The 27,130-nt window shown below is 38.7% G+C and overlaps 2 protein-coding genes across 2 annotated transcripts in view; both read left to right on the forward strand.

Moving 5' to 3' along the window:
* The window catches only part of LOC123456301 (zinc finger protein 585A-like), a 171,875-nt gene that overhangs the window by 19,996 nt on the left and 124,749 nt on the right, over nt 1–27,130 (forward strand). Inside the window, 1 exon segment of the mRNA XM_045139098.1 lies at nt 8,556–8,682. Within this exon segment, the coding sequence (XP_044995033.1) occupies nt 8,556–8,682 (127 nt within the window).
* LOC123456291 (zinc finger protein 2 homolog) lies at nt 12,343–26,218 on the forward strand. Its single transcript, XM_045139088.1, is given in 6 exon segments — nt 12,343–12,349; nt 20,417–20,509; nt 24,313–24,423; nt 24,540–25,669; nt 25,672–25,834; nt 26,022–26,218. Coding segments are annotated over 6 exon segments (1,701 nt in total).

Raw genomic sequence — 27,130 nt, forward strand, 5'->3', positions numbered from 1 at the left:
AGAAGGGCTTTGAATGATGTATTTCAAGTTCTGAAAGAAAACAAATGTTGACCAAGATTACCTTATCCTGCATGCAAGGCTATCAATTCAAATAGATGGAGAAATAAGGACATTTCCACAACAAAAGCAGTATAAAGGAATACATGAAGACTAACCTCGGTCTACAGAAAATCGTTAAAAGTATCCTCCATGTGGAATACAAAGAAAAGCACCCACATAAGAAAGCTGGAAAAAAATAAACCATATTCAATTACTAGTTAATAAAAGAGAGCAAGGTAAAACCAGAAGAGCTACAAAACAACAAAAATGAGAAAAATACATACACACCTTTCAATAATAACTCTTAATATCAATGGCCTTAAGGGCCCAACCAGAAGACACAAATTTGTAGTGTCAGTTAGAGAGCAGGATCCTTTGATTTGTTGCTTCCAAGAAACTCACCGTTCCACAAAAGATAGACAGGTTGGCAAACAGTGTTTCAGGTAAATGGGCCTCGAAAGCCAGCAGATGTCACTATCCTTATATATGACATTGTAGACATCAGACCAATGTTAGTTAGGAAAAATAAGGAGGTCACTTTATATTGATTAAAGGAATGCTTAAACAGGAGGGACAGTACAATCCTAAATACACATGCACCTAATAAGGGAGTCCCAGTTTCACCTAACACTACTAGAACTAAGGTCACAGATAACATCAAACTCGGCTGTAATGGATGACTTCAACACTCCATCCTCATCAATTGACCGGTCATCCCTACAAGAAGTAAACAGAAATGGATCTGGATTATGTGAGTTTGAAAATCTGAAAGAAATGGATGATTCCTTGATTTATATGACACACTGCAATGAAATCAATATGAAATTACCCATGTAACTAGACCTACAATAAGTATAGAGATCCAAGCAATTGTACAAATCTTCAAATTAATAAATAGTCCAGCCCGAGATAGAGTCATTGGTGAATTTTACCAGACATTCATGGGAGAACTAAAATCAAGGCTTCTCAAGGTTTTCCATAAAATAGAAAAGGAAGGAGTCCTAGCAAATTCCCTCTATGAAGCCAGACTCATCCTGATACCAAAACCAGACAAAGATAGAACAAAAAAAGAAAATCATAGACCAATCTTCCTCATGAATATAGATGCAAAAGTTCTTATCAAAATATTAGCAAACAGAATACAAGACTATATCAGAAAGATAATTTGCTGTTACCAAGCCAACTTTATCCCAGAGATGCAGGGATGGTTCACCATGCCCAAACAGATAAATGTGGGCTGGAGAGATGGCTTAGCGGTTAAGCGCTTGCCTGTGAAGCCTAAGGACCCCGGTTCGAGGCTCGGTTCCCCAGGTCCCATGTTAGACAGATGCACAAAGGGGCGCACGCGTCTGGAGTTCGTTTGCAGAGGCTGGTAGCCCTGGCGCGCCCATTCTCTCTCCCTCTATCTGTCTTTCTCTCTGTCTCTGTCGCTCTCAAATAAATAAATAAAAATTAAAAAAAAATGTTTATTAAATAAAAAACAGATAAATGTAATGCAATGTATAAATGGACTGAAGGACAAAAATCCCATGGTCATCTCATTAGATGCAAAAAATTTTTAAAAAAGCTTTTGAGAAAATCCAACAAACTCATGATAAAAGCCTTGCAGAATCTGAGAATAGAAGGAGCATATCTCAACATAATAAATACTATTTATGACAAACCTACAACCAACCTGATGCTAAATGGATAAAAACATGAAGCTTATCCAATAAAACCAGGAACAAGAAAAGGATGCCCACTGTCCCCACTTTTATTTATTATAGTACTGGAAGTCTTAGCCATAGCAATAAGGCAAGAGACACACATAAAAGAGATAAAAATAGGAAAGGAAGAGATCAAATTATCATTATTTGCAGATGATATGATTCTATTTATCAAGGACCCCAAAGACTACTAGCAAACTGTTAGCGCTGATAAATGCTAATAACAATGTATCAGGATAGAAAATAAACACAGAGAAATCAGTAGCCTTACTATATGTTAATAGCAAACAGAGTGAGGATGAAATCAGAGAATCACTCCATTCACAATTGGATCAATAAATGAATAAAGTACCTTGGAATAAACTTAACCAAGGTAGTGAAGGATCTCTACAATGAAAAATGCAGAAGACAGTAGGAAATGGAAAGACATCTATGTTCTTGGATTGGAAAAAAGATCAATATTGTGAAAATGACAATCTTACCAAAAGCAAATTACACACTTAATGGAATCCCCATCAAAATTGCAAAGGCATTCTACACGAACATGGAAAGCAATCCTCAAATTTATTTGGAAGCAAAAAAACCCCTTGAATATCTAAAGCAATTTTGAGCAACAAAAGTAAGGCTGGTGGTATCCCCGTACCTGATTTTAACCTGTATTACAGAGCCATAGTAACAAAAACAGCATTGTACTGGAAAAAAACAAACAAACAAATGAACAAAAAACCCAGGCATGTAGATCAATGGAACAGACTAGAGGAGGACCAGATGTAAGTCGTGGTAGCTATAACCACCTGATCTTTGGCAAAATACCAGAAATACTCATTGGACAAAAGATGGCCTCTTCCACAAAATTGTGTTGAAAAAGCTGGATATGTATCTGTAGAGCGAAGAAAATAGATCCTTTTGTCTCTCCATGCACAGGAATTAAGTCCACATGGATCAAAGACCTTAATATCAGACCTGAAACTGCTGGAGGAAAAAGTAGGGGAAGGCCTTCAATGCCAAGATGGTTTACAGGCTAGCAGTAAGAATGGTATTCATGTCGCAGCCCAGGACCCTGGCAGATCTACTAGAAGTGGCATGTCCCATGGTGTGCTATCTTGACTTATCCCTGCATCTTGATTCACCTTCTTTTTCTCTGACATCTGTAAAATAAAGCAGATATTCCAACCAAGAGAGAACAGCGTCAGTAAAATGGGTATGCAGTTATTTGAGCATTTTTTGCTGTGCAAGCTCACTCTTCACTGGATAGCGGTGGGGCTTCTATCTGAAATCCAACTTTCCAGACAATGGGATTCTGAGGTGGTGTCAAGTACCAGATGTAAATTCCCACTGAGTGGGCTTTACGTCCAATCAGAGAGCAGGTGTTTACCCACATAAGCTGTGTGTCACTATTACACAAGTGTGTTCTTCCTTTATAGCTGCAGGGTTTCCTGTTCACTCATGATGTTGGTGACTCGTCTTCCGGAGGTTCTTATGGTGATTTCCACTATTGTACAAGTGTGTTCTTCTTTTATAGCTGCAGGGTTTCCTGTTCACTCATGATGTTGGTGACTCATCTTCCAGAGGTTCCTATGGTGATTTCCAGGTCTTGTGAGCACTATCCAGAATGGAGCTAGTTTGCCTTTCAATTTTAGCATGGTATCTCAATATCCCATTACTGCAGAATGCAGTGTTTTCAGAATAAGCTCTTACATTTTAGCTTAATCAGGTAATCAAGTGTTTTAGTCATAGACTATATTGATTTGGGGACCTCAGGTGTTTCCTTGTCCAAGAGCTCATTGTGGGCCTCAACCCAATTCTGGGCCTGGGATTTACTGGCCAGAGTATCTAGTTTTAGGTTAAGCATTTTCTGCCTTCAGTCCATACATTCCAATATATTGGTGGTTATATCTTGTAGGATGTTTGCCAGAATGAGGGTTTCTGTGGACCTCATTTGTGTTATCTTACCTTTTCTATGTAATTACCTCCTCTATCCCTCCAAGCCTCTCCTTCCCCCATAATCTTTCCTTCCCCTGGCCTATCAAGTAACTCCTATTTTCCATTCTCCATATTTCTTCTCCCTCTTGGTCTCATTCTAGTTAATTGTTTGTCTGTTTATTGATTTCTTGAAGAGAGAATAAAAGAAAGAGTCAGATAAATACTTGTTGGTCTATATTTGCTTAGAAACCAGGAACTGGAAATTGCCCAGATGCCCATCAACACATAAATGGATGAAGAAAATGGGGTAGATATACACAATGGGATTATACTCAACCGGAAGGAAAAATAAAACAATGAAATCTATAGAAAAATCAAAGGGGATGGAAAAAAATTCATCTAAGTGAGGTCTTCCATACATAGAAAAACAAATAGTGCATATATTTTCCCATCTGAAATTCCTAACCAGGATCTTTTGGAGATGAGTGCAATCGGAAGCTCCAAGAAAAAAGAACAGATTGTGGGGGTTAAAACAAATTTCCTTAGAGAGTTGTGGGTAGGCACCATCATGACAGGGGAAATGATGGCATGAGTAGAAGGCAGATATCACCTCCTGACCAACATAAGATGGGCAATAGCTACAGGAGAGTGTGCGAAACCCTGGAAAGGGGAACCTGGCTTTAATACCCATAAGCTCACACCCAACAATATAACTCTACCAGGAGGTATTAATTGCCACATTTCCATCAGCTGGGGACATTACATTGAACACTTCTGAATCAAACCACCACATTCCACTCCTGACCCCCACAAACTGATAACCACCCATGATGTAAATGCAATCCAACTTTTTTTTTTTTAAATTTAATTATTTGAGAGCAACAGACACAGAGAGAAAGACAGATAGAGGGAGAGAGAGAGAATGGGCGTGCCAGGGCTTCCAGCCACTGCAAACGAACTCCAGACGCATGCGCCCCCTTGTGCATCTGGCTAATGTGGGACCTGGGGTACCGAGCCTTGAACCGGGGTCCTTAGGCTTCAGAGGCAAGCGCTTAACCGCTAAGCCATCTCTCCAGCCCTGCAATCCAACTTTTAAAGTCCCCATGATTTATATCAATCTCAATGATGTTCAAACATCCCCATAATCCAAAGTCTTAACTGAGTCACAATAACAAGAAATTCTTCCCAAACCCATAATGGCACAGAATAAACACTCATACTGCAAAACATGGTGTTGGGCATCTCAAGTAAATATTCAACCTATACAAGATTTAAACAGGGCAAACAGCATACTTTGTAGCTCCAAGTCCAACAAGTGTAGTCACTGACAAATCTGCACATCTGATCATTCTAGCCAGCAGCAAATCTCTGGAGTTCCAACTCTGCCCCTCCGGCTTGGCTACTCAGTCCTGAAAATCTTCATCCAGGACGGGCAGCTCTTCTTAGCAGCAGTCTCAAGGTCCTGTTATCTCCACTGAGTCTCCACTGCAACCCACGGCTCATCCTCACGGCTCTGTCGAGTCTCCATGTAGGCATTCCTTAGCAGATGTGGTTCACACTGCCCATGGCCATTTCCAAACCACAAGACTGTGTTGCAAATTCAATGACCCTCTTTTCCTGCATATCTTATATGCCATAATACCAGATAGGGCACCAGTTTGTTAATCCAGGGTGGAATAAAGCAGACTTTGAAGAACAGGAGACTCATTGAGCATTCAGGCTCCTTCATAAGAATCTTCATTCTTTCTGTTGCCCCAGTCCCAAGGGTTGTAATTTCTCACACAATTGCAGCTGTATGGGCAGAAGTTTTAGCCCAAATCTATCTGTATTTGGTTCCACTCGGCCTATTTGAATTCTCTCATAGCAGGCAAACCCAACACCTAGGGTCACTTTTGTAGATTCTCTGAGAGTCTTGAGAGCCACACCTATGCCTTAATGACCTACCCTGAAGATATATAACATCAGATTGATTGATACATTTCATAATACCCAGCTAACTAGAAAATCCAATCATGAAATAATCCAGGATGCAAAAATATATACATTATAACACAAGAAACACCAAGAACAAGACAATATGCATCCACCCAAAAGTATTAATGCATTAGAAATGACCTCCAGTGAGAACGGGTTAGAGGAAATGCCTGAGAAAGATTGCAAAAGAATGATTATAAATATGTTCAAAGAAGTCAAAGAAGAAATCAAAGGAATGAAAGAGGAAATCAAAGGAATCAAAGAAAGCACAGGACACCAATTCAATGAAATAAAGTGGTCAATACTAGATATAAATAAGAACTAGAAATAATAGAGAAAACCTAATCAAAAGCCTATGATGGGAGGTCATGAGGCTCAGGGGTATAGATCCTGCTTTTGTCTGACATAATGCATGTATTACTCTGACCAAACTACCCTAAAGCACTACACTCAATTTTCATATTCATATATTAATTTTACTCTCACTTTTGGTTGGAGAAGCTTCTCTTTTCAGGTGGTGGTGATCACTGGGATGAACCAAAAGGCAACATAGTGCTGAGAAGAATTGACAAGGAGTTCCAGCAGTGAAATATCTCTATCATACCCTCCAAGGCTCAGGGTCCAATACACCTGTCCAGACAGAAATTGGCCTTGATATCCATGACCTCACAGTGCCTAGCAATACTTTCACAAGACCATCACAATAGGAGAAAAAGACAATGACATCCAAATGAAAGATAGACTAACAGAGAAAGGGAAGGAGATGATGGAGAGAGGAGTTGTGAAGGGGAATGTGGAGGTGGGCAGGGAAATATTGTGGCTTTTTATCTGTAAGTATAGAAGTTGCCAATAGAAAATTAAAAAGAAAAAATAAATGTGCGCTGGATGCATTATATTTTATATCATATATGGTTATTAGTTCATGGGAGCCAGGGATGTAATGTGGCGGTTTGATTCAAGTATCCCCCATAAACTTAGGTGTTCTAAAGGTTTAATGCATAGCTGGTGGCAATTTGACAAATGAAGCCTCCTAGAGGCAGAGTGTTATTGAGAGCAGGCCTGTGGGTGTTATAACCACCTTCACTTTGCCAATGTTTGGCACACTCCTGTTGCTGTTGTCCATCTGATGTTCACAAGGAGGTGATATCCACCTTGTGAGCATGCCATCTTTCTCCCCTGCTATCTTGGATCTTCCCCTTGAGCCTGTAAGCACATAAGCTGCTCTTGGTTCGCTGTTTTCTGCCAGCAATGTGAACCTGACAGGAACACCTCCTCAACTATGTACTTTTGATTACATATTCTGTATCAGGCAGAAATTCCTCCTTATGTAGTAGGTCTCAAGTCTAATCAGAGCGAAGTTGGTCTCCCCCACAATAGGCATTGCCTGATCGTACCTGTTGATTCATTTTACTGGTTAACTAGCAGTAACACATGACAAACACATGCATGGTTCACTGATGCTTAACACCATTGATTACTTTTCTCTCCCCAAAGGTTGCAGAGCTGTCAATGTCTAGTGCACTGGGGTCCCTGGGTAAGGGTCGTGATGGAATGAGGACACAGGGCATGCAGAGAAGCTGACTCAAATGCAACTGCAAGTGCATACTTTATTTCTAGCACTGTTCGTTTTTGTACAGAAAGTAATCATGAAAGAAAGTCACTTCATACACATCAGGTGTTGTTTTTAAAACAATTTTCTTGTGTACACAATAATTGAGGGATAGTATAACTTCTTTCTTAATAATAGTGAACAAAGCAATGATGGTTTATGTTCCCACCTAAACTTCAAAGTAACTCAGGCATGCAAAACACCTTTAAGCAGAAACTACATTCTCGAGAGGCCTGAGCATAGGCCAAACATTCAGTCTTGTGGCCAAGAAGTTTGCTTCTTGTTGACTTCAGCTTGCTGAAGTCCCATGACCTCAGTTCCCCTTGCTCCAAGGACACTCTTGAGAATTGATTCTCATGCTTAGCCCATCTGAACCTCCTCATATAGCTCCTTCTCATATATTGCTAGCTAGCCAACTGGGAGGAGATTTTCAGCTTTGCTAAAGCTTGATTTCCCATTGTCCTGCATCTTAGGCATGTGGAATATTTAGCTATAGGTCTTTCCATCTAGTTGGGATGGATAACTAAGGGCCTTGGCAATGCCTGAAGTATACTGTGGCATCAGTGGCCTTTATGGCTAACACTCGGTGGAAAGTCACCCACCCTGGCAATGAAATTTGTCTAACAACAATGTAATGCTGCTGGGTACAACAAGAAAAAAAAAATCTTACTGTATTATCATTAACATTTAAAACATACATTTGTGCCAAGATGTTTCAGATAGTGTGTGTTCATTGGATGGGATTTGGATGGCATAATGACATGCACAGTGCAATGTGCTTCTGTACATTCCCAACATAACCTGCAGTGACCTCAGCTGATGCATCATGGCAGATTGGGGCCTAGCAGCCTTGAATTAATTGTTTATAATATATGTGGTTCTGAATTAATATTTGATTATGCTTTGCTCAGAATCCTTTCAGATTTGCAGTCTATTATGACCTTAACATTGACTATTTAGATGGGTTCAGAATCCACAACTTTATTAGAGTTTGTATTGCACTAGTAATTGAACTCATGGACTTGCATCTTCTGAGCAGGCAGAGTACCACAACGTTATACCACAATCCCTAACATATTCCTTTCCATTCGATTCTATTTTCACTCCAAAAACAAAAAAAAAAATCTTATTTTCTTGTATCATTACAGGAATTTACAGGTAAGATATTTGTTTTTCTTTGATGCTACAGCATATAAACCTCCTTTAATTGATTAAGTCTCTGCCAAGATACATATAGAAGAGTGAAGTCCTATTTGCTATTCCCTTTTTTGTAGTCCTTTTTGAAGAGAAATGTCTCATTATAGGAGTTGGTGTCATTTGAAGACATAGCTGTGGACTTCACCTGGGAAGAGTGGCAGGACCTGGACGTTGTTCAGCGAAACCTCTACAGGGATGTGATGCTGGAGAACTACACCAGCCTGATGTCCTTGGGTAAGTTAAACTTCCATGATTCCCTGAAGAGCCATTACTTTCCCTTTGGTTGATAAATATAGTTATCATTTCTAACGTTTAATATTGTTTTTTATTGTATTCTTAAATTGACATATTTAATAAACATATTATATAGAACAGTATGGATTTGCAGTACACACATATATAATGACTAGAGTCTATCAGATCAGGCAGTGCTTGTATAGGGAACACTTTAAACAGTCTTGTAGCTATGTTTGAAATACTCATGTAAGTGCTGCCAAATGCATATTAACTTACTACTGGGTTATAGAACATAAAAAGTTATTTCTTCTAAATGTACCCTGTTCATTCCAACATGCTTATATTATCCATTTTCTTCTACTCATTGTTCACTTTCTAATTACTTGTTTTATTTTCTCCCTCTATTGTGCAAATTTGGACTTGTAAGTATAATGAGAACATGCAGGATTTTTGTTTTAGTGGTTTTTTTTAAATATTATTTCTATCCTATTACTTTTGTGGGGAGAAATGATTACTTATTCACTCAATTATAGAATGATTTGTTAGACGGGGGCGGGGGGAGTCATAAATTTACCTCAGTGAATGTGTTTCTTGGGATACTTAGAAATCAAAAGTTTCTGTGATACACATTTGTACTGATAAAGAAAATCCAAACCCTAACCAGTTTTTTTTTTAATCTGTTATCTAGATATTGCCAACTAGATTATCAAGTGACAAATTTATGACATTTATTTCTGGTTATTGATTGTTGATAGTCTATTTCCATTATTTTAGACCTGTGTAACTCTTGTAGCATTCTTGATTTCATTTATATGACTGTATTGAAAGTCTCTTGGAGGTCAGTAGAGCTGCTTTGATTAAAATGATGATGATCATTTCAAAACCAGGAGAAATAGCTATACTGCTTTGCATAATGTCTTAAAGTTATGTTCATATCACCCATTTTAATATTTTTCTTTTTTTAAGGATTATTTTTATTTTATTTTTATTTTTTTGAGAGAGAGAAAGAGAGTGTGTGTGTGAAAGGGCATGCCAGGTTCTCTAGCCACTGCAAAGAAATTCAGATGCATGTGCCACCTTGCGCATGTGGCATACATGGGCCTTGGAGTATTGAACCTGGATCCTTAGGGTTTGCAGGCAAATGCCTTAACTGCTAAGCCATCTCCCCAACCCAGTGTATTTTCTTTTTATTTGGAGACTGGGTCTCAATCTATCCTAGCATTTCCTGGAATGCATTCTGTAGCCAAGGCTACTCTCAAAATATTATTGATTCTCCTACCTCATGTTCCCACATGTTGGTGGTAAAGGAGTGTGCTGCTACACCTGGCTTTGTTTCTCTTTAAAGTCTGCCTATAGCCTTTTAACCTACAAAGAAGGACATTTTTGTACTCTCCCTTGTAATCTGCATGGACTTTGCTTATTGCCCTTTTCATATATCCAAGGCTAAGATTTTATCTTTTTCTTCATGCCTTGAATTGAATTTAGCTAGCTCTTCATGAATCTTGGAAAAGTGCTCTACCACTAAGTTACTTTGCATCACTAGGACTTCAATAGTGTATTGTGGAAGAGTGGTGGATATGTACATCCTTTTTTATTTTCTAGACCTTAGTTAGAGAAAATAAAATTTCTGTGCTGCCCAGTCATTAATATTGAGGCCCTCTCCTATTTGTAACCTTATTTTTTTCACTAAAGACCTGTGTTAGTTTATGGAGAAATTTTAGTTATTTTTTTTTAATTTATTAGCTTTACTAAATGACCCTCTTTAGATTATCATGGAGTAAGTCCATTGTGTGAGGATCAGACATGTGACATTTGTGTAGAGTTTTTTTGGGTGGTTTGGACCATTAAACTTGGGTCTGCAGGCTTTGCCAGCAAGGACCTTTAATTGCTGAGCCATATAATGAGGAATTTCTGAAGATGTGAGTTAATTTTGTAAAATTATTATTAGGTAATTGCGCAGTTTATCATATGGTATCATTGATTTTTTTTTTTTTAAAGCAGGGTCTCACTAGCTCAGGCTCACTTGGAATTCACAATGTAATTTCAGGGTGGTCTCGAACTCATGGTCATCTTCCTTCCTCTGCCTCCTGAGTGCTGGGATTAAAGGCACACAGCACCATGCCCGGCCCAAAGAATCATTGAATTCTACATGTACATTTTCTTATAGTGATGCTTACATCTCTGCTTTGAGCAGTATTTTATACTATTCACCTTTTTGCTTGTGTGTGTGCATGAATTGTGCGTGTATGTGTGTATTCTCAGATACATGTGACGAGGGTTCTCATTCTTTGTGACGTACTCTTTTATGGTCCCTTTGTTTTACCCCTTCCGGATCCAGTAATGTTGTGGACGAGTTTCTCTTATATACAACTGATAGCAAGAGGAAGAGTGACTATATATAGTAACAAGGAATCTCTTCCAAGACATTTTGTTTTTGCACATTTGAAAATGCCACCCGCAGATCAAAATATACCCAAACTTTTTTTTTTACTTTCTTAACAAGACTTGGAAAATGTGTGTAGCGTGGGTCCAATTTGTATCTTATCTTTTTCCTCAGGTGGAGTTGTTGGAATGACTTTGTAGTCAAGATGAAAGCATTGAATTCTGCTTCAAAGAACTGCATATGTGCAAGCAGAATCCTGCATAACCCCATTAGGAGTAGATGGTGCTCAGCCAGCCTGTCAGGGAGGCAAAAAAAAGGCTTTATTCTGTCCTTGCCAGAAAATGAGGAAACTACCTTGGAGGGTGGGTCAGAAGCTCCAGGCAGCGCACTTTCCCAGCCCTTTTTGATGATGAGCCAGTGAGCAGAGAAGGCGAGGAAGGCTGGGTGTTGCCAGGAGCGCTCTCAGAGGCCTGGGGCAGGTGGCTTCTCTGTGGGGGTGCTTTGCCAAATTCGCAAGGGGAATTTGTGGTGAGCCTGAAGAGGTGCCCTGAGCCAAGCACAGTGGTCACCCTGCCTGCCCAGTAGAGGCACCGGGCCACCTTGCTGAGCTTGGCATAGTGTGGCAGTGGCTCCTAAATCCTGACACCGCAGCATCTGGAGGAACGTCTGCCTCCCTGGGAGCAGGTTTTGCATCTCCTTCCAGCGAGCCTTCCTGAGTACTGGGATCTTCCTTATCGGTACTGACCTCTGCCCACACCTCATGGCATCTTCTTCCTCACCATCCTGGCAAGGTCCAGGCAGGGCCTGGGCTTGGGATATAGCACATATATTGGGTGGGGTTCCCCTTCTCTTTCTTGGATCTTTTTGCCATTTTAGGCTATTTGGTTATTTTTTAGTGTGTCTGCTCCATTGGCCAGGTCCTAACTGCCGCAGAGTGACGTCATTGCTGACCGTTACCTTTGCTCGCTCTGCGAGGAAGCCTTTATGTCCTGCTTCCCCGCACTTCACTGGCCAAATGTGCCATCGTCCTTTTTGGAACTCGCTTCATAAATCTCAAGATGGACCCCATTTGGTAAAATCCACTAGGAATCTCTTAAGGGAGGCTGTGGAACAGCCTCCCCCACTCCCCCACCCCCACCCCCCGCCCTCCAGCCCCGTGGGTGCAGATCTTTCCAAGAGGTCCGCAGGGCGTGGGCTGCTCAGTGGTGCTGTGCCTACTGCCAGGCTCACAGACCCACCTCTCCCCTCCCCTCCCCACACTCCGGTTCTCCGAGATGGCAGGTGGGCAGCACCACCTTATCCCTCTGGTGCCTGCCCTGCTGATTCTCACTTAAGCTGCACCAACATGGAAGAGGTACCGACCTGACCCAGCCATGAAGAAAGAATGTCTTTTGCTCCATTTCTTCATTTCAGGGGTGTGGGCGTCCAGTGGGAAAGCGCTGACTCCAAATCTTTAGGCTGACTGTTCCTGTCTGAATAGACAGATGCCGGAGGGCTGCCGGGACTAAGACGTCAGTTCGAATTGGTTCCCAGCAGTAAAGAGTAGGCGTTGCACAGACACGTGTGGAGCAATTGCAGAATGTTTGACAGGACGAAAGAAACCGAAGCCAGTATTTTAACAGTTGGTTTTTGTGTGTATTTTCTGCGGGCCTGGGAATACCATCAAAGGTTGAGCTGTTTGAGCTTTTATGAGAAACCCCAGGACTTTTCTGTGGCCATTTCTATGGAAATGTGGTGCCAGATGAGTGGTGATGGTGCCCTCCAGGGGCTGCGAGACCTCATTGCACATTGTTGCTCAGAGCGGAAGACTGCTGGATACTCCCGGCTTAGTACTGGACAGTGTTGCGTTGATGAGAACCTGCGCTGTGCCGGCCCTCCCTGACGCAGACGTGCTCACGCCCTCTCACCAGGGTGTTTCTGTAGCAACTTTTCATATTCTTTTCAAACAATGGTTTCTCTGCGTTCATTGTTGAAGAAAAGAGATAGGGTAAGAAAACTACCCATGCATGATGTAGAGAGCTATTGATTTGTTTAATTTTTTAAAGGAAAAACTATTTGTAAGATGTTGCACTAAGACTTTTATATACACTTCAGAGACCTGTAGTCAATTATGTTGACAATTAAAAAAAAAATGTCAGTAGAAAAATAAAATTTAAATAACTTTCTATTATACAATAATTTGACCATATTGACTATAGTAGCTAATGAAGTAACCTAATATAAAATGTTAAGGGCTGGAGAGATGGCTTAGCGGTTAAGCGCTTGCCTGTGAAGCCTAAGGACCCCGGTTCGAGGCTCGGTTCCCCAGGTCCCACGATAGCCAGATGCACAAGGGGGCGCACGCATCTGGAGTTCGTTTGCAGTGACTGGAAGCCCTGGCGTGCACATTCTCTCTCTCCCTCTATCTGCCTTTCTCTCTGTGTCTGTTGCTCTGAAATAAGTAAATTAAAAAAAAATGTTAAGCTGGTCCAGATCATAACCAGCCTCATGGGGTACAAGAAGAAAATACAAGTTCACAGAACTTAATGCATGTGAATGGCTAATGGCACCAGGGCTTCACAGTCCAGGACACAGTTCCTTAGTGTCTTCCTGCAAAAAAAAAGTTTATAGCACAGAGACATCTTTCCTACACAATATTCATTACACTTTTTTATATGCACTTAATTTTCACCCCAAAACCCCTGTTAAGGAATCAAGAAATCAGTTCTTAGGGTTAGGGGCTACATCCCTCCTGGTACTTAGAAAAACATGTTTCCATGAAATAATAAAAGGCATCCTTATACAGATGACCAAAACCATAATGCAGGATTCAGTGCTGCAAATTTCTCAAACTAAGGGATACTTTCCAAAATCACAGCTCCTTGAACTGGAAATTGGATTTTTTTTTATTTATTTTTTTTTGTTTTTTCGAGGTAGGGTCTCACTCTAGCCCAGGCTGACCTAGAATTCACTATGAAGTCCCAGGGTGGCCTCGAACTCATGGCAATCCTCCTACCTCTGCCTCCCGAGTGCTGGGATTAAAGGCATGCGCCACCACACCCGGCTGGAAGTTAGAATTTTTTTTTTTAATTTTTATTGACTTTTTCCATGGTTATAAAATATATCCCATGGTAATTCCCTCCCTCCCCACCCCCACACTTTCCCATTTGAAATTCCATTCTCCATCATATTACCTCGCCATTACAATCATTGTAATTACATATATACAATATCAACCTATTAAATATCCTCCTCCCTTCCTTTCTCTACCCTTTATGTCTCCTTTTTAACTTACTGGCCTCTGCTACTAAGTATTTTCATTCTCACGGAGAAGCCCAATCATCTGTATCTAGGATCCACATATCAGAGAGAACATGTGGCTCTTGGCTTTCTGTGCCTGGGTTACCTCACTTATTATAATACTTTCCAGGTCCATCCATTTTTCTACAAATTTCATAACTTCATTTTTCTTCACCGCTGAGTAGAACTCCATTGTATAAATGTGCCACATTTTCATTAACCACTCATCTGTTGAGGGACATCTAGGCTTGCTCCATTTCCCGCTAGTATAAGTTGAGCAGCAATAAACATGGTTGAGCACGTACTTCTAAGAAAATGAGATGAGTCCTTTGGATATATGCCTAGGAGTGCTATAGCTGGCTCATATGGTAGATCAATCTCTAGCTGTTTTAGGAACCTCCACACTGTTTTCCACAATGGCTGGACCAGATTGCATTCCCACCAGCAGTGCAGAAGGGTTCCTTTTTTTCCACATCCCCGCCAACATTTGTGATCATTTGTTTTCATGATAGTGGCCAATCTGACAGGAGTGAGATGGAATTTCAATGTAGTTTTAATCTGCATTTCCCTGATGACTAGTGACGTACAACATTTTTTTAGATTCTTATATGCCATTCATATTTCTTCCTTTGAGAACTCTCTATTTAGCTCCACAGCCCATTTTTTGATTGGCTTGTTTGATTCCTTATTATTTAACTTTTAGAGTTCTTTGTATATCCTAGATATTAATCCTCTATCAGGTATATAGCTGGTGAAGATATTTTTTCCCATTCTGTTGGTTGCCTCTATGCTTTTTTCACTGTGTCCTTTGCAGTGCAAAATCTTTGTAATTTCATTAGGTCCCAGTGGTTAATCTGTGGTTTTATTGCCTGAGCAATTGGGGTTGTATTCAGAAAGTCTTTGCCAAGACCAATATGTTGAAGGGTTTCCCCTACTTTTTCCTCTAGCAGTTTCAGAGTTTCTAGTCTAATGTTAAGGTCTTTAATCCATTCGGACTTAATTCTTGTGCATTGCGAGAGAGAAGAATCTATTTTCATCCTTCTGCAGATATATATCCAGTTTTCAAAACACCATTTGCTGAAGAGGCTGTCTCTTCTCCAATGACTATTTTTGGCATTTTTATCGAATATCAGGTGGCTATAGCTACTTGGGCTTACATCTGGGTCCTCTATTCTGTTCCACTGATCTACGTGTCTGTTTTTGTGCCAGTACCATGCTGTTTTTGTTTCTATGGCTCTGTAGTATAGGTTAAAATCAGGTATGGTGATACCACCAGCCTCATTTTTGTTGCTCAGTATTATTTTAGATATTCGAGGTTTCTTGTGATTCCAAATAAATTTTTGGATTTTTTTTTCTATTTCCATGAAGAAAGCCTTTGGAATTTTGATAGGGATTGCATTAAATGTGTAGATTGCTTTAGGTAAGATTGCCATTTTCACAATATTGATTCTTCCAATCCAGGAACAAGGGATGTTTCTCCACTTTCTAGTGTGTTCTGCAATTTCTCGCTTGAGAGTTTTAAAGTTCTCATTGTAGAGATTCTTTACTTCCTTGGTTAGGTTTATTCCAAGGTACTTTATTTTTTTTTGATGCAATTGTGAATGGGAGTGATTCTCTGATTTCATCTTCTGTGTGTTTGTTGTTAGCATATATGAAGGCTACTGATTTCTGTGTATTTATTTTGTATCCTGCTACATGGCTGTAGGTTTTGATCAGCTCTAACAGCTTGGTAGTAGAGTCTTTAGGGTCCTTTATGTATAGAATCATGTCATCTGCAAATAATGATAACTTGATCTCTTCCTTTCCAATTTGTATCCCTTTTATGTGTGTCTCTTGCCTTATTGCTATGGCTAAGACTTCCAAAACTATATTAAATAAAAGTGGGGACAGTGGACACCCTTGTCTTGTTCCTGATTTTAGTGGAAAAGCTTCCAGTTTTTCCCCATTTAGTAATATGTTGGCTGTAGGCTTGTCATAAATAGCCTTTATTATTATTATTATTTTTTTATTTATTTATTTATTTATTTATTTATTTATTTATTTATTTATTTATTTGAGAGCGACAGACACAGAGAGAAAGACAGATAGAGGGAGAGAGAGAGAATGGTCGCGTCAGGGCTTCCAGCCTCTGCAAACGAACTCCAGACGCGTGCACCCCCTTGTGCATCTGGCTAATGTGGGACCTGGGGAACCGAGCCTCGAACCGGGGTCCTTAGGCTTCACAGGCAAGCGCTTAACCGCTAAGCCATCTCTCCAGCCCAAATAGCCTTTATTATATTGACATATGTTCCTTCTATTCCCAGTCTCTGTAGGACTTTTATCATGAAGGGATGTTGGATTTTGTCAAATGCTTTCTCTGCGTCTAATGAGATGACCATGTGATTTTTGTCCTTCAACCCGTTTATGTAATGTATTACATTTATAGATTTGCGTATGTTGAACCATCCCTGCATCTCTTAGATAAAGCCTACTTGGTCTGGGTGAATGATCTTTTTGATATACTCTTGTATTCTGTTTGCCAATATTTTGTTGAGAATTTTTGCATCTATGTTCATGAGGGAGATTGGTCTGTAATTTTCTTTTTTTGTTCTATCTTTGCGTGGTTTTGGTATCAGGGTGATGCTGGCCTCATAGAAGGAGTTTGGTAGAATTTCTTCTTTTTCTATTTCCTGGAAAAGCTTAAGAAGCAATGGTGTTAGCTCTTCCTTAAAAGTCTGGTAAAATTCAGCAGTGAATCCATCCGGGCCTGGGCTTTTTTTAGTTGGGAGAATATTGATAACTGTTCAGATCTCCATATTTGTTATAGGTGTATTTAAGTGATTAATCTCATTTTGATTTAATTTAGGTAGGTCATATAGATCAAGGAAATCATCCATTTCTTTCAGATTTTCATACTTTGTGGAGTATATGCTTTTATAGTATGTCCCTATGATTTTTTGAATTTCTGTGGAACCTGTTGTGATGTTACCTTGTTCATCTCTGATTTTATTTGTGTCTCTTCTCTCTTTCTTTTGGTCAGATTTGCTAAGGGTTTATCAATCTTGTTTATCCTTTCAAAGAACCAACTCTTTGTTTCATTAATTCTTCAGATTGTTTTTTTGTTTCTATTTCATTAATTTCTGCCCTAATCTTTATTATTTCTTCCCATCTACTGACTTTTGTTTTGCCTTGTTCTTCTTTTTCCAAGGCTTGAAGGCGAACCATTAGCTCTTTTACTTGTGACCCTTCTAATTTCTTTTTTTTAAAATTTTTATTAACATTTTCCATGATTATAAAATATGTCCCATGGTAATTCCCCCCCTCCCCACCCCCACACTTTCCCATTTGAAATTTCGTTCTCTATCATATTACCTCCCCATTACAATCATTGTAATTACATATATACAATATCAACCTATTAAGTATCCTCCTCCCTTCCTTCCTCCACCCTTTATGTCTCCTTTTCAACTTACTGGCCTCTGCTACTAAGTACTTTCATTAAGTCGTTTACCTGTGACCTTTCTAATGTCTTTCTTTTTTTTTTTAAATTTATTTACTATTTATTTGAGAGCGACAGACCCAGAGAGAATGATAGATAGAGGGAGAGAGAGAGAATGGGTGCACCAGGGCTTCCAGCCTCTGCAAACGAACTCCAGATGCGTGCGTCCCCTTGTGCATCTGGCTAACGTGGGTACTGGGGAATCGAGCCTCGAACCGGGGTCGTTAGGCTTCACAGGCAAGTGCTTAACCGCTAAGCTATCTCTCCAGCCCACCTTTCTAATTTCTTAATATAGGCACTTAAGGCTATAAATTTACCTCTTAGAACTGCCTTCATTGTGTCCCAGAGATTTTGGTATGTTGTGTTCTCATTATCATTTGACTCTATAAATTTTTTGATTTCCTTTTTGATTTCTTCATTGACCCATTCATTATTTAGTAGTGTATTGTTTAGTTTCCATGATTTTGTGTATGCTCTATAGCCTTTCTTGCTACTGATTTGTAGTTTAATTCCATTGTGGTCAGATAGAGTGCAAGGAATTATTTCAGTTTTCCTGAATTTGTTAAGATTTCCTTTGTGTCCTAATATATGGTCTATTTTAGAGAATGTTCCATGTGCTGCTGAAAAGAATGTATATTCTGCAGCCTTTTGATGAAATGTCCTGTATATATCTGTTAAGTCCATTCCTTCTATGACCTCATTTAGTCCAGATGCCTCTCTGTTTATTTTTTTCCTGGGATGATCTGTCAATTGGTGTGAGTGGGCAGTTAAAGTCACCCACTATCACTGTCTTTGGTGTTATCTGTGACCTTAGTTCTAATAGTGTTTGTTTGATGAATTTGGGAGCCCCCACGTTAGGTGCATATATGTTCAGGATTGTAATGTCCTCCTCTTGGCTTGTGCCCTTAATCAATATAAAGTGACCTTCCTTATCTTTCTTGACTAACGTTGGACTGAAGTCTACCTTGTCAGATATTAGGATAGCAACCCCTGCTTTTTTTCTAGGCCCATTTGCTTGAAACACCATTTTCCAACCTTTCACCCTAAGATAATGTCTATCCTTTGTAGACAGGTGAGTTTCTTGGATACAACAAATTGTAGGATCCTGCTTTTTAACCCAGTTTGCAAACCTATGTCTTTTTGTTGGGGCATTGAGGCCGTTGATATTAAGAGATATCGTTGAAAAGTGTTTATTTTTGCCTGTTTTTTTTTGTAGTTCCGATTCTACCTGTGCTCTTTTAACAAGTATTTGATTATTGCTTGTTTTTTCTAGGTTCCTTATATGTGTGCTTTTCTTTTTCTTCAGCATGGAGTATTCTATCAAGTATTTTCTGTAAAGCTGGTTTTGTGTTCAAATACTCCTTTAACCTGCTTTTGTCATGGAATGTCCTTATTTCTCCATCTATTTGAATGGATAACTTTGCAGGATAAAGTAACCTTGGTTGACAGTTGTTATCTTTCAGAACTTGGAATATATATATTGGAATATGTATATTGAGCAAAAGAAAAAGAAAAAGAAGAGTCTGCTAAATTTCAACTAAGATTAGATTAATTAAAAAGGTAGTAAAGCATAGGCTGCTCACTTGACATCAACCTCCATCTTTTATTGTTTTTGTGAAACATGCAGTATATCAAAGAATACTGAAAAGTACAGCAGGAAGCCGTTGCCTTGCCTTGGCTCAGGTGAAGAAGGTGCGCATAAAATTTCTTCAGCTAAGTACCACGAAAACGGACAGCTTGTTTGCCTGGGTTGAGAGTGATGTCTTTGGGTCTTCATCTGGGGAGCTTGGCCTAAAACAAAGGCTGAGATGCCGTTCACATTCCTGATCCTCCCTGTGGTTCCAGCTGAACAATTAAGAAGCCACCGACACGTGTGGATTCCTTTTGAAGAGTCAAAAAACTCAGAGGAAGAGTGTTTTTATATACAGTCACTTACTTAAGGGCAATTCTTATAAATTTAATGGCCATTATTCATTGTAGTCTTTCCATTTTCTTAATGTACATGAGTTGTTTTTAGATAGCGACGTGAATTTTCTGTCATTAATTTCGTTGTGAATCCTCTTTGCTGTTTTACTGTTTAAAATCATTTCTTGAGTTAAAGTCTTCTCCCATAACCTTTCTCTCTTGTTTTTTGAGCATTCTTTCTTTGTTCCATCTATCATAAATGTTATTTGTTGTCTTTCTAGTTTCATGCTGTATTTGTTTATTTTTGAAAAATCATTTTCTTAGGCTGGGCATTGTGCCACACAGTTTTTGTCCTAAAATGTGGGAGGCTGAGGTAGCCGTACCTCCATGAGTATGAGGACAGTCTGGGACTACAGTATCACTTCTTGGTCAACCTGGGCTAGAGGGAGTCCTTATCTGTTAAAAATCACACAAAAAAAATCATATTATATATCATGGTGTTCAATGTAATTTGGGGAGAAATTTTCAATGTCACTTCCAGTTAATGAACTCCAGGAGTATAAACTTACCTAAGCTAAACTTGTATTTCACCTAGTTGAGGCCAGTTGTAGAAATTCAGCTGTTATCTTACAGAAGTCCACTTGATATAACATCAGCATAATATGTGCATTATTTCCCAATTACAGGGAACTGTATTACCAAACCTGATTTGATCTTTAAGTTGGAGCATGGACTTGCACCATGGAGTGTAAATGAAGATGTGATTCAGAGTATTCCAGGCAAGTAAAGTCATATGTTCATATAATATAGGTCAGTGAGATGATAACCCATCAGAAATTGTGATAGTAATGGTATTTTGTGAAACAGACACGCTATGACATGGAGAAAGCATGACCCTGTTTTTTTGGTGTTTGTTTTTTCAAGGTAGAATCTCACTGTAGCTCAAACTGCCCTGGAATTCACTACCCATACCTTCTGAGTGCTAGGATTAAAGGTGTGGGCACCACGCCCTGCTAAAAATGCTTAGTTATATTTTTGCATTCCCAATTTTAATTTCATATGCAGGTGGTCTTGGAAAATATTATGTGTTACATGTACCTAAATTCTCACTTGTCCATTTTCTGTATGTTTCAATATTAGTGTTCAATATTAGAGACAGTTTCTCTGCTGTGAAAAAAATCCTTAAAAGAAACACCTTTTTATAATGGTTGTTGTATAGAGTGTTTAACATAATGATATTTATAGTCACCTGTGAAATTTAGAAGAAAAGAGCATCTGAGATTTCATAAGGGACTAGTACCCTTTTGTGAAATGTCCATGTAGCAGACAGCTTCAGGTTTGCTGAGATTAACTTCCAGACCAAGAACAGTTACGGAGGAAGGGATATTTATTAAAGCTTACAGATCAAGGGGACGTTCCATAAATGGCAGCAAAAGCCAAAAGCCACACAGCACACTTCAGGAACTCCAGCTAGGCACACTTTGCCTATCTTTAGATTGACGTCTGAAACCCACCACCAAACCTTAAGATCCACACAATGGCACTGAATCCAACTAAGTGGCTGCAGAATACAAACTACAAACAAATTATCAACTGAATGTATTGGTGGTCACCTATTCTATTCAAACCACCACAGTCCATGAAAAGAATGTAGGTGACAAACGTATACTAGATTTATGAAGAATAAGAAATGTGTCAGAGACATGAAGAGCATTTGAGGCTTTAATGTGAAGGAAATCTGAATGATTGTGCAAAGAAAAGTAGAAAATAGTCCCTTCTAATGTTCTTTATAGAAAAACAAGGTAAAGACACAAGTACAATAGAAAGAAATCTTGTGCCAAACTAGTGGTATCTATAGTATTAGTAGAAATATTTGTCTCTTACAATGGTTAATTTTAGAGGTTCAGTTCAATGTGCTGACCTTCAATGTATAATAGCAGACTAACATTAGAGATATGCTAGAAGAAAACATTTGAATTTTTTTTCTTTTTCTTTTTTTTTAAATTTTTATTAGCATTTTCCGTGATTATAAAAAAAATCCCATGTTAGTTCCCTCCCTCCACCCCACACTTTCTCCTTTGAAATTCCATTCTCCATCATATTACCTCCCCATCACAATCATTGTACTTACATATATACAATGTCAACCTATTAAGTACCCTCCTCCCTTCATTTGAAATTTTGAAACCTGAAAACTGATAATGCAGGGGACTGGAACATTGAATATTTATGTGTGGGAGATGAACACAAGAAAAAATATTTGATCTGAAGGTGTTAAGTGTAGACTTTCTGATCAAGCTTTCATTAGGGGGCCCAAGGGAGAAGTATTTGGGCATTTCACCCTTCATAGTGAAGAGTTATCCACATAGCTTATTGATGTTTAATAATGGAATGTTATTGATCATGTTGCTTGGCCTTTAGACATTCTTTGTAGCTTCACATGTTGAGTTATAATGTGGATCTGAAAATTTTGAATGGAGGACAATTACATGGTTGGACCCTAACCACTTACCATGTATGTAGTTGATTTTTCCTTGGGTACTTAAGTCTTTGAATTGAGCTAGAGTCCTGTTTTCTGGCTTGTCATTGTGTGATACACAGGGGAGATGTCTATTATTTTTGTCTGTATATAGAGTAAATGTTGGACTCTGTTATATTAATCTCAAGTGTGTCCTTTTGTATGAAAACACAATTTTTGGGCTGGAGAGATGGCTTTGCAGTTAAGCACTTGCCTGTGAAGCCTAAGGACACCAGTTAGAGGCTTGGTTCCCCAGGACCCACCTTAGCCAGATGAACAAGGAGGCACATGTGTCTGGAGTTCGTTTGCAGTGGCTGGAGGCCTTGCCGTAACCATTCTTTCTCTTGCTTTCTCTAACTGCCTATCTCCCTCTCTCTCTCTCTCTCTCTCTCTCTCTCTCTCTCTCTCTCTCTCTCTCTCTCTGTCTGTCTGTCTCTCACTCTTAAATAATTTTAAAAAAGAAGAAAATACATTTTTTGGGTACAGAACTGCCACTGACCTTGCTTATGAGGTCATCCATCAGCACATACACCACAAATTTCAACAGTGAGCAAAGAATGAATATATCTAGCTACAGGTGAAACACCATTACTTCCCAAAACAACCATTTGGGAGAACAGATAGATATAGGTGTTCTCCAATTTGTTATTTTTCAACATTAATAACTTTGTTTTCACTTTATTTTATGTTGTGATGCTTTTCATATTTTTATTTTAACCCTCTTTATTTTACTTACTATTATTTTGCTCTTGTATTCTAGTGTATCTTTTCATTCTTTATCATGCAGCCTTTTTTTTAATTAACATCCTCATTCGCCATTTCTTCTTCATTCAGAATAACAATGATTGAAAACAATGTTCATCTACTATTATCATTAGATAGAAGCAATTGAAAAATATAAGACAATCTTGTCCACATTTCTTATTAAAGGAAACGTTTGCTGGGGAAATCACTCATTCATGTAATGTGCTTTTTGCATAATCAAGAATTAAGATCCTTAGAATCATCCAGTACACTGAGAATTCCCTCAAAGCACATAGGCCTGAATCATGGCATACAAAGTAGTTGAAAACAGGAGGCACTGTCACACAAGGTTAAAGGCAGTGACTGACACCAAAGCTTGAAAACATGCATTTAGTACTATACCTTTACAAACTCACAAACACATGTGAACATATAAACATATAAGAAACAAACAAAACCTATCATAAATATGAACCATGGACAAAGGTGGTAGGGGAGAGAGTAGAAACAAATAAACAGATAAAATGAAAAACAAACATGTCCTATGTTATTGTAGTAGAATTCTTCTCTAATCTTGGGAAATAAACCAAACATCTGCATAATACAGCATCCATTAAATGTGTGGTAAAATGATTGGTAAACACATTGGCAAGGAACTGCAAGTGAAAGAAATAAAACAACTTTACACCCAGTAGGTCATTTCACTGAAAATTAAGTTTAAAAAACCTCTTTTATTCACCGAAGAGGTAAAGACGGAGAGAAAATTGACACACCAGGACCTCAGCCAATGCAATAAAACTCCAGATGCTTTGGCCACATGTTGGGCATTTGTGACCTTGTGCTTGCCTCAGCTTTGTGCATCTGACTTATGTGAGATATGGATAGTTGACCATGAGTCCTTAGGCTTCTCATGCAAGCACCTTAACCCCTAAAAGCCATCTCTTCATACTGAATATTATATTGGTGAATAACCTAACACAAAAGAGAATTGCTGTTGTTAGAAAAATTAGACCAGAACTGATTTGAGGAGGCAATAAATGCAAACAAATGTAGAGTCACTTAGACATCTTTAATATATTGTGTGAATATAGGAACACATTTTCTGAATATGCACCTTGTATAAGATAATGTCTCCAGTCAAGCAATCCACCTTAGATAATAGTAAAGAAGTCATGTGAAAAGTTGCATTAATATAAGTAATGTAATTATTGTGAGTTATATGTTCTCACAATATAATACCTTTCCAAATACTAGGAAGTCTTTTTGAGTCAAATTTTTACTTAATATTAGGAATGTAATAAGTTCCTTTATATTTCTCAGAATTAAAAAGTGAGCAGAAAATGTACTGGATAAAGACTGATGATGTAAAACAATGCCAAAATGCTTTGTATCACAAGTTACATCACAATTGTCATGAAGAAGAAATCTCAGGTGAGAAGTTGTATGAATTGTGTACAACCTTGAACTCCAGTTCACAGCTCATGAAGCATAAACCTATTCACACAGGTGAGAAACCACATGAATGTGGGAAACCTTTCATCTCCCAGTCATATTTCACTGTGCACCAGAGACCTTACACATTGGCAAGTCCTATCAATGTAATGTATGTGGGAGCACTTTCCTTGCAAAGTCAGATCCTAAGAAAAATCAGAAAATTCATATAAGTGAGAAGACATATGAGTACACTGAATGTGGTAAAGTCTTTATCTTTCAGTCAGATCCCACTGTGCATCAGAGAACTCACACAGGTGAAAAATCACACGAACCTACTACATGTGGGAAGGCTGTCATTATCAAGTCAATTCTTAATAAGCATCAGAGAGCTCCCACAGGTGAAAAGCCATATGAATGTACTGCATGTGGGAAACCTTTCATCTCCACATCACAGCTTACTATCCATCAGAGAACTCACACAGGTGAAAAGCCATATGAATGTAATGAATGTGGTAAAGCTTTCACCTTCAAGTCAAATCTCACTGTGCATCAGAGAACTCACACAGGTGAAAAGCCATATGAATGTCCTGCATGTGAAAAAGCTTTCATTACCAAATCAGATCTTAATAAGCATCAGAAAACTCACTCTGGTGCAAAGCCTTATGAATGTACTGTATGTTGTAAAGCTTTCGTCTGCAAGTCACAGCTCAGTGTGCATCAGAGAACTCACACAGGTGAAAAGCCATATGAATGTAATGAATGTGGTGAAGCTTTCTTCTCCAAGTCACATCTCACTGTGCATCAGAGAACTCACACAGGTGAAAAGCCATATGAATGTACTGCATGTGAAAAAGCTTTCATTACCAAATAAGATCTTAATAAGCATCAGAAAACTCACACTGGTGCAAAGACTTATGAATGTACTGTATGTTGTAAAGCTTTCATCTGCAAGTCACAGCTCACTGTGCATCAGAGAACTCACACAGGTGAAAAGCCATATGAATGTAATGAATGTGGTGAAGCTTTCATCTTCAAGTCAGACCTCACTGTGCATCAGAGAATTCACACAGGTGAAAAGCCATATGAATGTACTCTATGTGGAAAAGCTTTTACCTGCACATCAAAACTCAGTATGCATCGCATAATTCATACAGTTGAAAAGCCTTATGAATGCAGTGCATGTGGGAAAGGGTTTGTGTGCAAGTCAAAACTCACTGTGCATCAGAGAACTCACACAGGTGAAAAAAACCATATGAATGTACCCAATGTAGGAAAGTTTTCAGCATTAAGTCACATCTCACTATGCATCATAGAACTCACACAGGTGAAAAGTCGCATGATTGTATTGAATGTGGGAAGACATTTATTACCAAGGCTAATCTTAATAAACATCAGAGAACTCACACAGGTGAGAACCCATGTGAATATACTTCACGTGGGGAAGCTTTCATTACCTAGGCAGATCTTCATATGCATTAAGGAAAGCCATATGAATATTGTACTGAATGTGGTAAAGCCTTCATCTGCAAATCATATATCTCTATCATCAGGGAAATCAAACAGATAATCATATTAATGTACTGAATGCAATAAAGGTTTCATCTACAAGCCACATCTCAATGTACATCAGAGAACTCACACAGGAGAGAAACCATATGAACATATAAAAACCTTTTATATCCCAGTCACAGGTCCCTATGCATTACAGCCCTCACAGTTAAGAGAAATCGAATTAATGTGGGAAAACATTCATCTCCAAGTCATCACTTACTACTTATCAGAGACCTCATAGGGGAGAATTTAAATGAGTACAGTGGATATAGGTGTTTACTTTCAAGTCATGTCAATAGATATCACAAAATTCATTCAGATCAAAAGCTACATGGGCAAAATGAAGATTGAAATGTTTTCTTGGCAGTGGCCAACAGTATCATAGAATCCAAACAGGAAAGAAGCCACATGAACGTGGTAAAGCTTTCTGCTGGAAGTCACGAATCATTCTTCCTCAGTGAAGTCACACAGTTTTGTGTATGTATGATTTTGGGAAACCTTTCTTCCATAAGTCATGATTCATGTGTCAGAGAAGTTTTGTAGATAATAAGCCTTATCAAAGTAATGTAGGATGAAATGCTTTCTACCAGAAGTCACAGCTCATTAATCTGGACGACATACCTCTGAGAACTTTTACCAGATAAAAGCCATAGGAATATAATGACTGTGTGAAAACTTCCCTTTCTCTTCTCAATATGCAGCAGAGAAATCATGAAAACAGAATTCCTATGAATGTGAACAAGCTACCAAGGCTTACAATATACCCATTATAGACTTCAAAATGTGTTTATGAGTCACAATTTATGAATTTGTAAGACATTCCTCTGAGAACTCTTACCAGCTAAAAACCATAGAAATTAATGAATGTGTGAAAAATTCAATTCCTCTTCTCAATATGCAGCAGAGAAATCATGAAAACAGAATTCCTATGAATGTGAGCAATCTAAGAAAACTCACAATTTACCTGTTATAGAACTCAAAATGTGTACGTGTCTGTATGTATAGGTGTATATATCTCCAGAGAGTTTTATATAATTTGACACGAGAACATTTGTACAATTGCAAAGTTACAAAATAAAAACTCAGTTATTTTTTCCCCTGAAATGACAATATATAGACAATAAAAGAGAGAAAATCCATGAGCAAACTAGTA

The sequence above is a fragment of the Jaculus jaculus genome, chromosome 20, assembly GCF_020740685.1.
Source record: "Jaculus jaculus isolate mJacJac1 chromosome 20, mJacJac1.mat.Y.cur, whole genome shotgun sequence".
NCBI classification, from domain to species: Eukaryota; Metazoa; Chordata; class Mammalia; order Rodentia; family Dipodidae; genus Jaculus; species Jaculus jaculus.